Source organism: Dipodomys ordii, unplaced genomic scaffold, assembly GCF_000151885.1.
Source record: "Dipodomys ordii isolate 6190 unplaced genomic scaffold, Dord_2.0 Scaffold134, whole genome shotgun sequence".
NCBI classification, from domain to species: Eukaryota; Metazoa; Chordata; class Mammalia; order Rodentia; family Heteromyidae; genus Dipodomys; species Dipodomys ordii.
Genome location: NW_012267350.1, coordinates 2,129,973 through 2,146,296, shown reverse-complemented (window position 1 = coordinate 2,146,296; position 16,324 = coordinate 2,129,973). Strand labels below are relative to the sequence as shown.

The 16,324-nt window shown below is 38.7% G+C and overlaps 1 protein-coding gene across 1 annotated transcript in view; it reads right to left on the bottom strand.

Moving 5' to 3' along the window:
• The window catches only part of Fundc1 (FUN14 domain containing 1), a 20,589-nt gene extending 6,826 nt beyond the window's left edge, over nucleotides 1-13,763 (bottom strand). The window contains exons 1-3 of the mRNA XM_013030862.1: nucleotides 13,622-13,763; nucleotides 12,661-12,817; nucleotides 7,991-8,066 (exon numbers count right to left, since the gene is read on the bottom strand). Coding sequence (XP_012886316.1) covers nucleotides 7,991-8,066; nucleotides 12,661-12,817; nucleotides 13,622-13,649 — 261 coding nt within the window. The 5' untranslated portion in view covers nucleotides 13,650-13,763. The remainder of the gene's footprint in view (nucleotides 1-7,990; nucleotides 8,067-12,660; nucleotides 12,818-13,621) is intronic.
• Between the last annotated feature and the right edge of the window lie 2,561 nt (nucleotides 13,764-16,324).

Genomic DNA, 16,324 nt, shown 5'->3' with positions numbered 1-16,324 from the left:
TGTGTGTGTGTGTGTGTGTGAGAGAGAGAGAGAGAGAGAGAGAGAGAGATTGACACAACCCACTACCACTTCTCACTCTTCTGGAAAAGTTCACTGTCATATTCCCTTGAACACAAAAACCAGTCTAAACTGACCAAGCATAAGCAATCTGTTCCCAGTGGGATTTTAGTCCATCTAATCTTGCTGACAAGTACCTCCTAAGAATAGACCATACAAGATTTAATGAAGTCTTCTTCACTCCCAGAACTCATGCAAAGCAATGGAAACTAACAGGGTAGTAAGGTGAGGCACTGATGAGTGTCTTTTGAACAATATTTGACTTTCCTAGACACTTACACATTAAAAATAAGGGGCCCAATAGCGTAGCTCTGTGGTAGAAAATATGCCTAGCATGCTGGAGGCCCCGAGTCCTATTGTCAGCACCATAAAAAGTTTAAAAGACTGTATGTGAAAAATAAGGCTAGAAGCTGGTAGCTGGTGGCTCATGTAAATAATCCTAGCTACTCAGGAAGCTGAGATTTGAGAATCCGGTTTGAAGTCAGCCCACATCTGTGAGACTCTCATATCAAATCAGCTACCAAAAAAACTGGAAGTAGAGCTGTGGCTTAAGTGGCAGAGAACTAGTCTTGAGCAAATAAGATTAGGGACCATGTTCAGGCCCTTAGTTCAAGTCCCAGGATGGACACAGACAAAGTGACCAATGGACAGACGGACACACACGGACACACACACACACACACACACACACACACACACACACACACACACAGAGGGTAAGCTTTCAGACAAAGATTCCTGTCTGCTTGAAAGCTATAAACAGGTAAACTGGGCTTTCTGCTAGTGACCCTTACCTTAGGTGATATAACTGGATTATGAGATGGGGAAAACTTCTCAATCCCCAATTCTGTATCTTTAGGTAATTTTCCTTGTACTATTCAAATTTGTTGTAAAATGTAAAGTACCATCACACATCTATAGCTTTCTACCCATTTTCTTAAATGTCCTTTTCTTAAATATAAACAGTCAAGGATCAAGCTGCATGGAGGAAGGTCTTTACCATAAAAAACTAGAGACCAAAGAGAACAATGAAGGGAAGAGGGAGGACAGGCTGAAGCTCAGTGATAGAGCACTAGCATATTCCACATTCCAGATAGGATTCCCAGTGCCACAAAACAAAAACAGGGAAGTGGAGCTACGGCTCAAGTGGTAGAGTACCAATCTTGAATAGAAAAGCTAAGGAGAGCTCAAAGCACCAGTACCAAAAAAATACACCCCCCCAAAAAAATAGAACAAAACAGAAAAACAAAACTTCCATAGGAAGAAGTCTAAACATTAAACAATAGTTGAAGATATAGTTCAGTGGCAAAGCACTTGCCTAGTAGGTGCAAGGGTTTTAGTCTCAGAATTTCAAAAATCAATAAAAATAATATTTTCTCACTGATGAGCAGAGATTACACACACACACACACACACACACACACACACGCACACACACACACACACAGAATGTGGCTCAAGTGGCTCCAGCCTTGGGGGAAAGAAAAGCCAAGGAAGAATTTGAGGCTCTGAGTTCAAACCCCAGTACTCTCTTCCCACCCTCACCCCCCAAATTGTATAATGTGTTTGTTTCACCAAAATGTTTGCAAAATGCTTGAATATTTTAGTCAGGCACACATATGTGTGTGTGAGTGTGCACATATATGTGTACACACATACACACAACTGAAAGAGCTCCCAAATTGGAATAATTTAAGAAATAATATATTGGATCATAACCCAGAGTATAAAATGAAAATCCACAGGTTCATACTAATAAGAATAAAAATTAACAAATGGAAAAAAGACAAAGTTTCAGAAAGATTTTTAAAACATTTCTATTTTCTGCTGAAGTCTTGTTATGTTCCCTGGTACACCCTGAACTCCTGCCTTGGTCTCTCTAGCTGAGACTTCAGGTGTTTGCTGTACCTCTACCCATTTGTAAATAATTTATATAGCTACTCTGCCCTCAAGGAGATATACTATATCAGTCCTCCTTGAGTATGGGTTGTAATAGTTCCCTTCTAAGAATGTAGTATGGAGAGGAAAAAAATTTTTGAAAAAAGAAGGAAAACCCCAGTTGATACCTTCATATTGGGCTAAAGCGGTTGTAATAGAAACATATTTTCTAGAAGTATCTGACAATCAAAGGCCTTCAACATGTACATTTTACTTTGTCTCAGAGAAATGTGCAAAGATGTAAATAGTGGCAAACACTGCAGTAGCAGTGTTGTTTGCAAAACTGAAAAATTAAATTGCTAGCTAAACATAGATGCTAAGAATTCATGCAAGATAGACCATTTGGATCAACACTACAGATGTGCAATCTACAAAGGTAATCACTTCAAACCAGCATCTGATAATTTAAGGAAAACTTTTCAGCCTCAGTCATTATTTAAGAATCTATCTTCAATTAAAATTAGAGAAACACACAACCATACTATTTCTCCTCAATTTCCTAGTCTAAGGACATGCAATTAAAGTGGTTTCCAGAGATGCTAGTGCTCTACTTATTATATGATACATTTATAAAGGTCTGATTGAAGGGACTATCTGCTAGCCACAGCATTGCTTAAAATGATGGGTTGGAAAAGAGTAAGTCGCATATAATAAATGCGTTCTATTGCTGCAATCTCAAAAAAAGAAAGAGAGGAGGAGGAGGAGCAGCAGCAGCAACAGCAGCTGTTCATGGAAATTAAGAACTAAGTGAAGGGGCTGAGAGAAGATGAGGGATATACGTAGCTCACTGCTAGAGCACTTGCCTAGCATGTATGAGGCCCGAATTTAATCCCGAGCACCACCAAAAAAAAAAAAAAAAAACTAAACTAAACTAAAACTGACTGAAGAAAAGAACAGAACTGGAAAATTCATTAAGAAAGTAAACATGGGCTGGGAAGGTGGCTCAGTGGTAGAGCGTTTGCCTTGCATGCCTGAGGCCCTGGGTTCGATTCCTCAACACCACATAAGCAAAAAGAAAAAAGCCGGAAGTGGCGCTGTGGCTCAAGGGATAGAGCGCTAGCCTTGAGCTGAAGAGCTGAGGGACAGCACCCAGGCCCAGAGTTCAGGCCCCACAACTGGACCAAAAAAAAAGAAAAGAAAAAGAAAGTAAACATGCTGGGAACCAGTGATCCCAGCTACTGGGGAGACTGAGATCTGAGAATCAAGGTTCGAAGCCAGCCAGAGCAGAAAAGGCTGTAAGACTCCTATCTCCAATAAACTACTCAGAAAAAGCCAGAAGTGGAGCTGTGGCTCAAGTAGTAGAGTACTAGCCTTGAGCACAAAGAGGCTCAGGGACAGTGCCCTGAGAGAGAGGGGGGAGAGGTAGTGAGAGAGAAAGAGGGAGAGGGAGAGAGAGAGGGAGAGAGAGAGACAGAGAGAGAAACAGAGAGGGGGGGAGAACTTGAAGAAATCTCCCAAATTGGAAAGAAAATAATTAGATAGCATCCAGAAGATCTATGTTAATAAGAAGGAACAACAGAAAAAGAAAAAAAAGATGAGAAAACACCAATAGGCTCATACTTATAATCCTAACTATTCAAAAGAGTGAGATCTGAAGATAATGGTTTGGAGCTAGGCTAGGTAGGAGAGACTTATCTTTAATAAACCACCAAAAAAGTGAAAACATGAGCTATACTCAAGTGGTAGAGCACTAGCCTTAAGCAAAAAGAACCCAGGGGCAGTGCCCAGGCCTTGAATTCAAGCCTCAGGACCAGAACAAAAAAAAAAGTTTAGGAAATCATTAACTGTATCAAAAACTTTCCCAAATGGTACAGAATCATGAAGTTTACTGCACATTGTTCAATAACTAGGCCCATCACAAGGCACATGGGTATGAAAAATCAGAACAATGGAGACAAGGAAATCCTACAAGCTTTACTAGGAGCAGAGCTGGGGGTGGGGGGAGGTGCACACAGGAAGGTTCACGACGTAAGTACTACTTTACTTTAGACTTTTAACAGCAACACTGGAAGTCAGAAAAAAATGGACCAATATCTAAACCCAGCTAAACCACTATTCAGATGTGAGAGGAAAACAAAGAAACTCAGATATGCGAAGTCTCAGAAAGTACACTTCCTGTGTTCATTTCCTCCAGAAGTTACTGAAAGATATGTCCCACCAAAACAAGAGAATACGCCAAAAAGACATGCGATAATGGAAATGGAAAAGATTCAAGACAAAAGCAAAGGGCATAGGCAAAATGATATTGAAGAGAGACCCCAGGATAAGAGCTATATACTAGGCCTAGACAACAAGCAGGCAAAAGAGTTTGGGGCACATTTGTCAAGAATATTAAACTGACAGACTATCTGATACATAGGCTCAAAAGAAAAGATTTAGTCAACTACTATTCTACAGAAATAATCTCCCTTCCCCCCACCAGGCACACAAAAAGAAATAATCACAGATAGGTGCCATGGGCGCACATCTATAATCCTAAAATGTTTGGGAGGTTGAGAAAAGGTGGATCATGGTTCAATGACAGCTAGAGCAGAAAAGTTCCTGAGATGCCTTTTCAACCAGCACACTAACCAGACCAACATTGGGGCACTGAGGCATACACCTGTCATCCCAGCTTTGTGGAGGCTGAGGATAGGAGGACTGTAGTTCCAACCAGGTTAAACAGAAGTCACTGAGGCTATGTCTCAGTGGATGATGATGGATGGGCCTGGTAGTACACACTTGGGTAGAAAGCAAGACCCTATCTCAAAAATAATCAGTGCAAAAACCTCAAGGAAGTTTGGGTCATCAGTAGAATGCCTGCCTAATAAGCAAAAGGCCATGAGTTCAAATCCCAGTACTTCTAAATGGAGGGATGAATGAATGAAATAATCTCAAAATTTCTAATAGAAATAATGGTCAAAACCTTCTCAAACATAATTAAAGACATAAGTTAAGAGACTCAATGTGCTCCAGGAAATGATCTTACACAATTAATACCCATGATGGGGCAGGGTGGGGCAGTGGAAGAGGCAAAATACATTCAGGTGTTTAAGATGGGAGTGTGTTCAGAGAATAGAACAGTTCAACAAATGATAGCTAAATCCTCATATTCCATACGAGTAAGCCAATAGTAACTAAAACGGAAAGATCAAGAAATGTAAAACTTTCAAAAACACCCAAAAGTTTTATGCTATTTTTTCTGTGTGTGTGCTGGGGCTTGAACTCTGTGCCTGGGTGCTATTTCTGAGCATTTTGCTCAAGATGAGAGCTTGAGCCACAGTGCCACTTTCAGGTTTTTACTAATTGAAGAAGAGTCACATGGACTTTGCTGTCTGGGCTGGCTTTGAACCTCAATCCTCAGATCTCAGCCTCCTGAGTAGCTGGGATTATAGTTGTGAGCCACTGACAACTAGCTGTCTATTTTTTTAAGTCAAGTGAAGCAGTGGGAGTGGAGAAGAAATAAAATTCTATAGCTGGTTATAATTAATTAGTTGTAAATGCTACTGCATTCAGACCAGCCATAATAAGTATCTATTGGAAAACAGTATCATTATTAGAAAAAAAGCTTTATGTCTTAAGTACAGCAACAGTTATAGTTACATCTTAAGTAAAAGTTATAAAAATATAGAAGTGGACCTAAGGAATATTAGGCAATTAGTCTAAAAGCCATTTATTCCTTTACTTCCTCTTTCAGATGCCTCCTACTGAGTTCTCAAGGCAAATGGCATTTGGGGGGAAAATGGTTTGGTGTTGACAAGGCCTGTGTTATTTGCCTTGTAGACTTCCACAAACACATGGATGAATGTGGAAAAGTAGGAAATGACAACGATAAAACATTGTTTTGAATGGCACACAGTGAGTGGACTGAAACAAACTTTTGAACAACTAACATGCAGATGAGATTAAAATACACAATTCTCAAAATAAATAAATAAAATATATAATTGTCTCTATTCTATGAACATTTTAGGTAGCTCTGTCTCAATCCAGTATCTTCTTGCCCTAAACAAAAATGACAACTGAGTTTTCACAATAATGATAGAAATAAATATGTTCTTAATTCTATACAAACCTAAGTCAAGATCAGCTTAAGAAAAATTCTCTTCTGTATAAACTGGCATATTCATCCAAAGGACTAAATTTAGATGTTAATCATATTCTTTTTCTACCTCTTACCACAGGAAATAATTATGCCTAATACTGTCACTAATAGAAAAAATACATCATTTAAACAGCTGCTTAGTAGATAATTCAAAGTAAGTGCTTAACACATATAAATCCTGTCTCTTTGAACTTAAGGCAACTATACTGGTTATTACAGGATCAATGGCTTAGGTACCAAAGCCAGATTTTGGTTGCTATGAACATCAATCATTTTTTAAAATCTAGTAAAACTGACAGTTCTCTGCATTTTAAAATAGTTGCTAACGTTTATTCCCTGAGACTTTCAATTTGGGGATTTACTATATTTGATCTCCAGGGAATGATATTTTGGGGAAAATATATACCAAACAGACATGAATGCTGGATAATATCCTGATAAACATCCTCTAATAGCAAGGCATTTCTAGACCTTAAAGGAAGATGAACAAAACTAAAATTTTAATCCACCTGCCTCAGAAATAGGATTATAGCTTTTTAAAACCAAAGTTTCCACTTTCTATATTATTATGTTAAGCAAGCATCCTTCCACTTGAGCCACACCCCAGCCTTTCTATATTATTGTGGTTCTTTAGTTGTGTTAGACGGGTTTGTTTTTGTTCATTTTGTTTGTTTGAGACATAATCTAGATTGCTTAGCAGGCTGGCCTTGAACTCTTGATCCTTTTGCCTTATCCTCCCAAGTTCTGGGCTTATAGGTGTGTCTTGCCATTCCTGCTTTGATTTTTGTTTTGTTTTGTTTTCAAATATATGTTAGAGTTTGCTAAGAGCAGCTTCCTCTGGGATAAAAACTGCATAACTAGGAATAGGCAAAAAAAAACCCTTTTGAATTTTGTGCACACTAATTTTAAATATAGGTTTAAAATAGAACGAACAGTATATATTTTAAAGATTATTTATTTGCATACATATATTAGTTGTACAAGGGAGATTTCATTACGTCTTCTTATATGCATCCAATATACCATATATCCCACCCCCTCTATCACTCTCCTTTATTCCCTTCCCTCATTCTTAAAACAATATCAACTGGCTTCACTATTCTATTTTCATACATGAATAAAAGTACTTCAACCATATTTGTCCTCATTCACCTCTGTTGACCCTCTTTCCTCTTGCTGGCAACTGTCCTACAACAGAGACTGTTTTACTTTCCTATTATTCACTTTTTTCACTTTTTACTGTGTCTTTGTTATACAAAGGCGTTTCACCATAGTATTTCACTATGAAATAATAGAATATATTATGGATATATATGAAATAATAGAATATATTATTTACTCAGATTAATCCCCTCTATTGTTATTTTCCTGCACCCTTTACCCTCATATTATTAAACAGCTTTCAGTAAGATCCCTTATCCCATTTACAAATTGATAATATGTACATAATACATGTGTATTACATTATATATAAAATATATACATATTGTAACCATGAATATATCTACATGATATATTTTAATATTATTCATACTCATCATTTTTTCACAGCTGATCGTTTTCACAAGACTCCTATTTTATAGGATGAGTAGGTTTGATTATTGGTGAAATGTTCATTCTGCTAGGGAGATGGTCAAGGGAAATTAGGAAAAGTAACAAGGAAGTATACATTTTTTAATTTGTTTTAATGATTATAGATTTAATACCTGAGAACAAAGTATGCTTAAAGAATGTAGATTTTTTAATCTGTTGTCTTATACGACAAATGTCAGTTTTTAAAACTTATTGTAGCTTATTTATCAACTGAGGCCTAAAAGAAGTCTACTTTCTATTAAAATGACTAACCTTGACATTCTCAGTCCCCAAGGGCTAGCTATATAAGCAGAGGAAATACATAAAGCTCGATCCTACCTGAAGGAGAAGAAAGCCCCCACCTACTGCAGTTGCTGCAAGTTTCCCAACCTTCTGGAACAAAAATCCTGCACACCTTTAATGGAAGAAAAAACAAAAGATGAGAACATTAATTATGTACTAAACCTTCCCGCTCTACTTTTTATTGCTTCCTAATAAAATCTAAATGTCTTCCCATTTCTTTTGATTATGTCTCTTGCCTGCTTAGCAATGTTCAATATTTCTCTATACTCATACAAGCTAGTCAAAAATGAACAACTGAAAAGAATAAGGTTCTAGAATTATTAATTTCTAAAGTTAGTAAGATATTCAAGCTTCCATGAAACAAAAGTCGTTTTAAGTAAAATGTATCCACTCAATGAAACACTAATCATAAGATAATGAAGAAGGGCTGGGAAGTTGGCTCAGTGGTAGAGCGCTTGCCTTGCATGCCTGAGGCCCTGGGTTCAATTCCTCAGCACCACATAAGCAAAAAGAAAAAAGCCGGAAGTGGCACTGTGGCTCAAGTGGTAGAGCGCTAGCCTTGAGCTGAAGAGCTGAGGGACAGCGCCCAGGCCCAGAGTTCAGGCCCCATGACTAGACCCCCCCCCAAAAAAGAGAAGAATTCAGGGTATAAATTAAGCTAAAAAAGGCACAACCTACAATGTCTGAGATTTATTGCAAAATAAGGGATGGAAAGAAAAGGAGGATTTATAGGAAAGGAGTGGTCACAGAATCTGAATAATGAGTACTTAGAGGTTCATTGTGTTCCTTTTTCTCTATTTCTGTAAACTGAAAGTTCCCATAATAAATTATTTGTTTTGTTTCACTTAATACAGTCAAAATGTTCTATAAACCTGGAAGACAGCCACTCTACTCAAGCCTACTTTACCTCAGTGTTCAAGTAAGTCATCATCTTAGCTTGAGCTATTAATCTTCATGATTTTAGGGCTGTCTAGCTCTGCCTATCAAAAGCTTTCCTACCCTTTAAGGTTTGATGCAGTTCCACTTTACTGACTACAATTCAGCCCATTTTTCTCATAGCCTCCTTATCTATTTTTATATTTAGCCTGTTTTGTCTCATCTATAGATCTTATAGAGTTAGTGTTTCATCTATAGTTTTACAGAGTTAAGTGTTTCCCCAAATTCATGTCCTTTCTGGGATTTCAAAAATGTAACCTGGAAACAGAGCCGCTGTAGATGTAATTAGTTACGATGAGGTCATACTGGAAGAGGGTAGGTCCTTAATCCACTATGAGTCACCTCTCACAGAGACACAAACACACAAAGGGAAAAGGACAATGTGGTAAGAACAAAGGGAAAGAGATTAGAGTGGCCATACTGAAAGAATGCCAAGGATGGCAGGCAATTACCAGAAGCTAGGAGATAAACATGAGAATTTTTTTTCTCACTAAATGTCCAAGAAGGAACCAATCCTTCTGATAGCTTGATTTCAGACTTCTACCCTCCAGAAATGTGAAAGAACAAGTTTCTGTTATTTTAACCTACACAATTTGTAATACTTTATTATTACATCCCTAAGAAACTAACATCTTCCTACATGATAAATTTCTTTCTCTTCTTCCCTAGTACTGGGGCTTGCACTAAGGGCTTCTGCTTGTGAGACCAGCAATTGAACCACACTTCCAAATCCTTTTTGCTTTATTTTCCAGGCCAGGTCTCTCATGTTTTGCCCACTATGGCCTGGTGCTGTCCTCCTACTTAAAATTAGGATGACAGGTGCATGCCACCATCCCCAGTTTTTTGTTGAGATGGAGTGTGGTTAGCTTGTTGCTCAGGATGGCCTCAAACTGATCTTCATCTCCCAGGTAGGACTGCAGGCATGAGTCACCATGCCCTGCCAAAAATAACATTTCAAATTATATGATGGGCTTATCCTATACTCAAAACTACATATTCCAAGTGGTCAAAAGTAAAATATCATCTTTCCAGCTGAAAACTGCTAAAGTTCCAGTTTATAAGTGATAGTACCATTCCCCAAGCTGGCCACTCACATCCATCACAGCCTCTTCTGGCATCATCCTGAGTACAACTGAATGCAAAGTTCCATGACTTAACTCTAAAATGGTACCTGACTCTTTCCTCTATTCTTATGGGAACATTATCTTGTAAACAGGTTGGCTTCCACTACCTTTCTCTAGACCACTATACAGGCACACGAACTAGTCCTCATAGTCGCCATGGCTTTTAACAACCACCCATCTTGATATTAGTTTTAAATTTTAAAAATTGTTTATTGTTTGCCAGACATTGGTGGCTCATGCCTGTAATCCTAGCTACTCAGAGACTGACATCTGAGGATCACAAAAGGTAGCCAGAGCAGCAAAGTTCATGTGACTCTCACCTCCAGTTAACCACCAAAAAGCTGTAAGTGAAAGTGGAAGTGTCTCAAGTGGTAGAGAGCTAGCTTTGAGAAAGCTCAGAGATAAAATTGTTTATTGTTTGCCAGACATTGGTGGCTCATGCCTGTAATCCTAGCTACTCAGAGACTGACATCTGAGGACCACAAAAGCTAGCCAGAGCAGCAAAGTCCATGTGACTCTCATCTCCAGTTAACCACCAAAAAGCTGTAAGTGAAAGTGGAAGTATCTCAAGTGGTAGAGAGCTAGCTTTGAGAAAGCTCAGAGATAGTAACCGGGTCCTGAGTTTAAGCTTCAGGACTGGCACGCATGCACAAGTGCGCGTGCGCGCGCACACACACACACACACACACACACACACACACACACACACACACAAATTATAATCTTCAAGTAGTTGTATAGAGGGGATTCAATTCAACATGTCAGTTTATGAGTACAATGCATTTTGATCAATGCTGATCAACATTAACCCTTTCATAATTCTCTCCTATCTACCCTAATCTCACCATTGCCTCAACTTTCCTAGTTCCATGCATTCACCCATCTTTCCTCTCTCCATTTCTTAAGTTCTTATGATCAAACACCTTTAGCTAATCTACAGCTAAATACAATTTCTGAGCCTCAGTCATGTCTTGACTCACTAACTACATTAATACCTACTAAAATTTCCATTAATATATATATTACAATATTAGTTTTATACTTTGAGAATCCAAAAATGTACTATACTGAATCTACATTACAGAACAAGTCATTACAACCAATCACTTGTATAACATTAATGTTCTATTACATAGCTTCTGGGTTGATATCTGTATATAACCCAAATGAATATATTACTATCAAGAACATGTCTGTTTCAAGGACTTAACAAGCTTGTGCATTCATTGCCTGTTGGTTTTAGTTACCAAGATGAACCTATTAACTTCTCTGCTGCTGTCTCTTTGCTTTCTAAGCAAACTCAATTACAGGGCTTCTTACCAGATTTAGTCTATAAGGAGAAAGTATTCAATGATCTGACAATTCTATTTCTCAATTGTCAATACCTTTTAATATTCAGCTTTTGGCTCTATTAACCATGCACCAAATTATGAGCTTATTTAAGCAGAGAGCCATACTCCAAATTACAGGGAAAATGACACAATCAGCTTATGATGAACTGTTTGATTAAACAGGCCCTCACCAGAAATCTCTCTTCAATTTTCAGGCTTTTTTTTCATAAAGAAGTGTTAATTAGTACACATCACAAAGAAATACCGCATCCCTGTGCCACAATATCTTCACAATGGGTGTTTCTATCATAAAGTGGCCTTTACAAAAGACATAAAGGAGTGTACCATTATTCCAAAATGCAAGGAAAATACAAGTCAAAAATTTTAACCTAAATATGCTAAATGGAAATTTTCACCCTAGATGAATTGAATTTAAAATGTAAAGAAAAAAGGACTATTCACAAGTTAAACACCTTAACTTCAAAAAATTCTAGGCATTAACATTTTCAAAAGGATCCAATTTGTTTCTGCCCCTCTTTACCTTACTAATCTTTTATTCCAAAAATCATAGGAATTGAACCACAGTAATAACCATGGAATAATGTGATTTATCTGTTTGATTAGTATTTATTATTCCTTAATGTATTCCACAATATTATTGCACAATAAGCAATAAGTCTATTGTTACCAACACAAAGCCAATGTTCTCAATTCTTAAAACTTTATCATAATCTGAACCAGCCCACAAAACATAACAGAATCAGTTTTTGCAGTTACCAGGGTTTGAACTTAGGGCCTCTCACTTGCTAGGCCAATGCTCTACTAAGTGTGCCATGCCTGCAGCCCATCATTAGTAATTTTTACTGAAGTTTACAGTACTCTCTCTACAGAGTAGACAATTCCAGGGACCAGGTTTGCTGTGGGAGTTTCTGACAGGTTTACTCAGTTGCTAGCACAAATGGTAAGTAAAAATTGATGTTCAGTACTCTCATATTTCTTCCCATCTTCTATCAGTGAATCAAATATAGTACATTTGCTGGGCCTAAGAAAAGGAAGACTATATAAGAATTCAATGAGGGGTATGGAAGGAAGAGTGACTCTGGTGGACAAAGAGAAAGAAGATCATCAGAATTCAACAGGGAGTCCCAGATCACACTAATTATATCATAGTGAAAAGCTCAAAGTAGGACTCTCCTATAACTAACAGTATAGATCACTGAACATGCACAGTGACCCTAGCCCATTTACAAAACGTTGTCAGCTTCCTAATGAAACAGATGAAAAATACATGAAAAAAAAAAAATGCTGTTCTCACCAGCCAGTCACGCCACCAGTTACAATCTGGGTAGCTACTGAGTATTTTTCTACCATAGGTCCCGAACTGTGGCCAAACACTCGATTCCACCAGTGGTGCCTTCTTGCATACTCAGTTAAATCCAACACTTCGTATGAGTCGTCATCACTCTCATATTCTTCAAAATATAAAATGGAAAAAATTAATCGAGTCAATCTACAGTCAGAAATATGGCATATATATACACATATATGTATCTATATGTAGATATATATGTATAGATACATATGTCATATATGTATAGATACATATATATCATATATGTATAGATACATATATATCTATACGTATAGACATATATGTGTGTTTATATATGATATATATGTACGTCAAAATTCACTTTCTACTGTTACTTTCGGCCTACATCTGAAAATGCTCATATGGGAATTAATGAACGTGTTTAACTCAATTCCTGAGACCAGGGGCTTGAATAAGGGGCCTAGCAATAATAACCCCATTTCCTAGCCAAAAGCCCAGGGAAGGCCTTGGGGACATGGAGACCTGGTCAGTTGAGTTACCCGGCTATGACAGGTCACCCTTGACCACCAGGATCAAGGCAGGAAGATTCTTTTCATCAGTGGAGGGGGGGGGGGGTCCTCCGGAAGAGGTCAAAAACCAACCCACTGAGGGGAAATCACTTTAGAGTGGGACTCTGAAAAAAAAAACGGAAAAAAAATCTAAGAACTCAAAAAAAAAAAAAGCCGTTTGAAAATGAATATTAAGAGCCAGGGACGAGGTAGGGCAAGGCTGTGTTGGGGGAGGGGGATCGCTTTCAGCTTGAGTTCCGCGAAGGGTAGGGTGACTAGTACAGAAGGGGTGCTCAAAACAGAGCCAGCCCCAGGAACCCTGGAGCAAAGGGAGGAAGCAAGGTCGAGAGCTGTGAGCCGCGTCCCAGATACGACTTTGGGCCCCGGCCGCTCACCTTGGGGAGGGGGGTTCCGGGACGCCATGATACCGCCGGCGGCCAGTTCGGGGTGGTTCCCGCCCGCCCTCCTTAACTCCGCACTTTAAGGGCCGCTCTAGGCCGAGAAATCTATGGTCGTTTTTTCTTTGCTCCTCCTCCTTCACCACCACCTTCTTCAGCTAGGCTATCACCGCCCACTTCGTTCTGCGCAGGATTTTCCACGCGGCTCAAGATTTTCCGCGCAGGCGCACTGCTCGGGGTTGGGGGCGGGATAGCCAACTCGCCACCTGCGTTGGCTTATGGGAGTTGTAGTCCGGGGCCCTTTGACTTGTGACCAAAGTGTGTTCCCAGCCCCCTTAGAATTTCCATAATCATAATTTTATTTTGTTAAAGAGCCTCGGGGCTGCAGGAACGGATGGAGGGGCGGCACATGCTGGTTTAACAGAAGAAGCAACTTGATATTAACAGACTGTTTTTGATGACACGTCAGTCAGGACACTGTTCCAAAGCTCTTTTTAATTGCATCTCCTTCTCAGGCCCTGTCTTGCCTAGACCACTTGAAACAAGAATCCTGCTAAATCACTTTAGTGAGAATTTTCCACACAAACCTTTGCTATCTAATACTGTCAATATCCATTTAAGTTCTTCTTCCTCTGTCCTTGATATCTGATCACCCAGACCTCCTTCCTTCAGCAAGAATCTTGTTAAATCAACTCGCCAAGAATCCCATACATTTGATGTCTCCTCTTGTTAGCATCCTACTCTTTGACCCACTCACTTAGATGGCTATAAATCCCCAGCTGGATTTGTTGCATGCGAAGTTGAGCTGGGTTCTGCATCTTTACTGCAATAGACCTGACACCTATTTCAAGAGTGGTAAATAGTCTGTCTTACCATTTTAACAATGGTTAAACTAATTTTTTAGGTTGTCTTTTTTACATTACCAACTGGGAATTAGAACATTTTCACCTCTTCACCCTCTACATATTTTCTATGAGGAACATAAGGAAGGTAGAGGAAGGCTCAAGATCTGATCCGATGAGTTACTTGAGGACATAATTTTGTAATATCTTGGTTAATTTAATTTTTGATACGTGGTCCTCATTATATAGTCCAGGCTAGTCTGGAACTCAGAATCCTTATGCCCCAGACTTCTGAGTGTTGAACTTATGGGTATGCACCATCATACCTGGCTTTTAGGCATCATTCTTTTTATTTAAATCTGACAGGAATTCAATTAAAATGTTCACTCAGAAGCTCTATGAGACTCTGCAGAATGTAAAACCATGACATGTTGGTCACCAAACAGCTAACCCAAATTCACATAAATTGCCACCAAACTTATTTTAAACTTCCCTTTTATTTCTCAGCTAAACAATTAAAAAGAATGGCTCACTCATATTAACTTTAATGGAAAAGCAGGAAATTCTACTGTGTATCACATTACTTAAAATATTGACTTGTATAATTGTACTTCATGTTTCAATTCCTGACATTTTGAAAATAATATTCTTATTAATTAAATATTTTTGCCAGTCCGGGGGCTTAAACTCAGGGCCTGGGCACTGTCCCTGAGTTGCTTTTGCTCAAGGCTATCACTCTACCACTTAAGCCACAGCACCACTTCCACTTTTTCTGTTTATGTGGTACTGAGAAATCAAACCCAGGGCTTCATGCATAGTAGGCAAGCACTCTCCACTAAGCCACTTTCCCAGACTTAATATTCTTTTCATTTATATAGCTTTCAAGTTTGTTGCAGTCACTTATTGACTGAGACTTTTCCTTAGCATATGACCTGCTTACCTTCATTATTGTTTGTATTAGAATACTCCTAAGTAACTTGTATTTCTTTAGTTCGTACCATATACACAAAAATAATGAATCCATTATTCAGTCATATTTTTTTCCTTTTGCTTAATATTTGTTGGAAAAAGCAAATACTCTCCTCTATGGCTTAATGTAACTCCACTATTCTACAGAAATTAACAGGACATAAGAACATGTGGAGACAGCCATATCAATCATTTAATTTAATGTTTATGAAGGTAGTTTAGAGAGTTGGGGGTAAAGAGAGAGGAGATGAAGTCCAACACTCCAAACACATGGCAGAAACATAAGATAGTAAAGTGAAGCCAAAGGCTCCTGCACATAATTCTAGCTATTCAGGGGACTGAGATCTGAAGATCATAGTTTAAAGTCAGTCCAGGCTGGAAAGTCTGTGAGACAGATCTTCAATTAACTACCAAAAAGTTGGAAATGGAGGTGTGGCTCAAGTAGTACAGCACTAGCTTCGAATAGAAAAAGAAAAGCTAAGGGGCATGCTTAAGTCCCTGAGCTCAAGCCCCAGTACAGGGGTGAGAGGAGTAAGGGGTGGAGGCTGTAAAGAAAGAGATCAAAAGGATGCAAATATTAGAAATTTTGGACACTGATATAAAACAGGATGTAAAAATCCAGAACTGGAGATCTTATTCAAGTAGTAGATCACCAGGCCTCAGTGAAAAAGCCAAAGGAGAGTGAGTCCCAGTACCAGAGTTCAAGCCCCCATGCCAGTCAAAACAAACGAATGAAACAGGGTGGTCAGATGAATGCAAAAACACTTAAATTATGTGATTAAAAAATTAGAGCTGGCTGGGAAGGTGGCTCAGTGGTAGAGTGCTTGCCTTGCATGCCTGAGGCCCTGGGTTCGATTCCTCAGCACCACATAAGCAAAAAGAAAAAAGC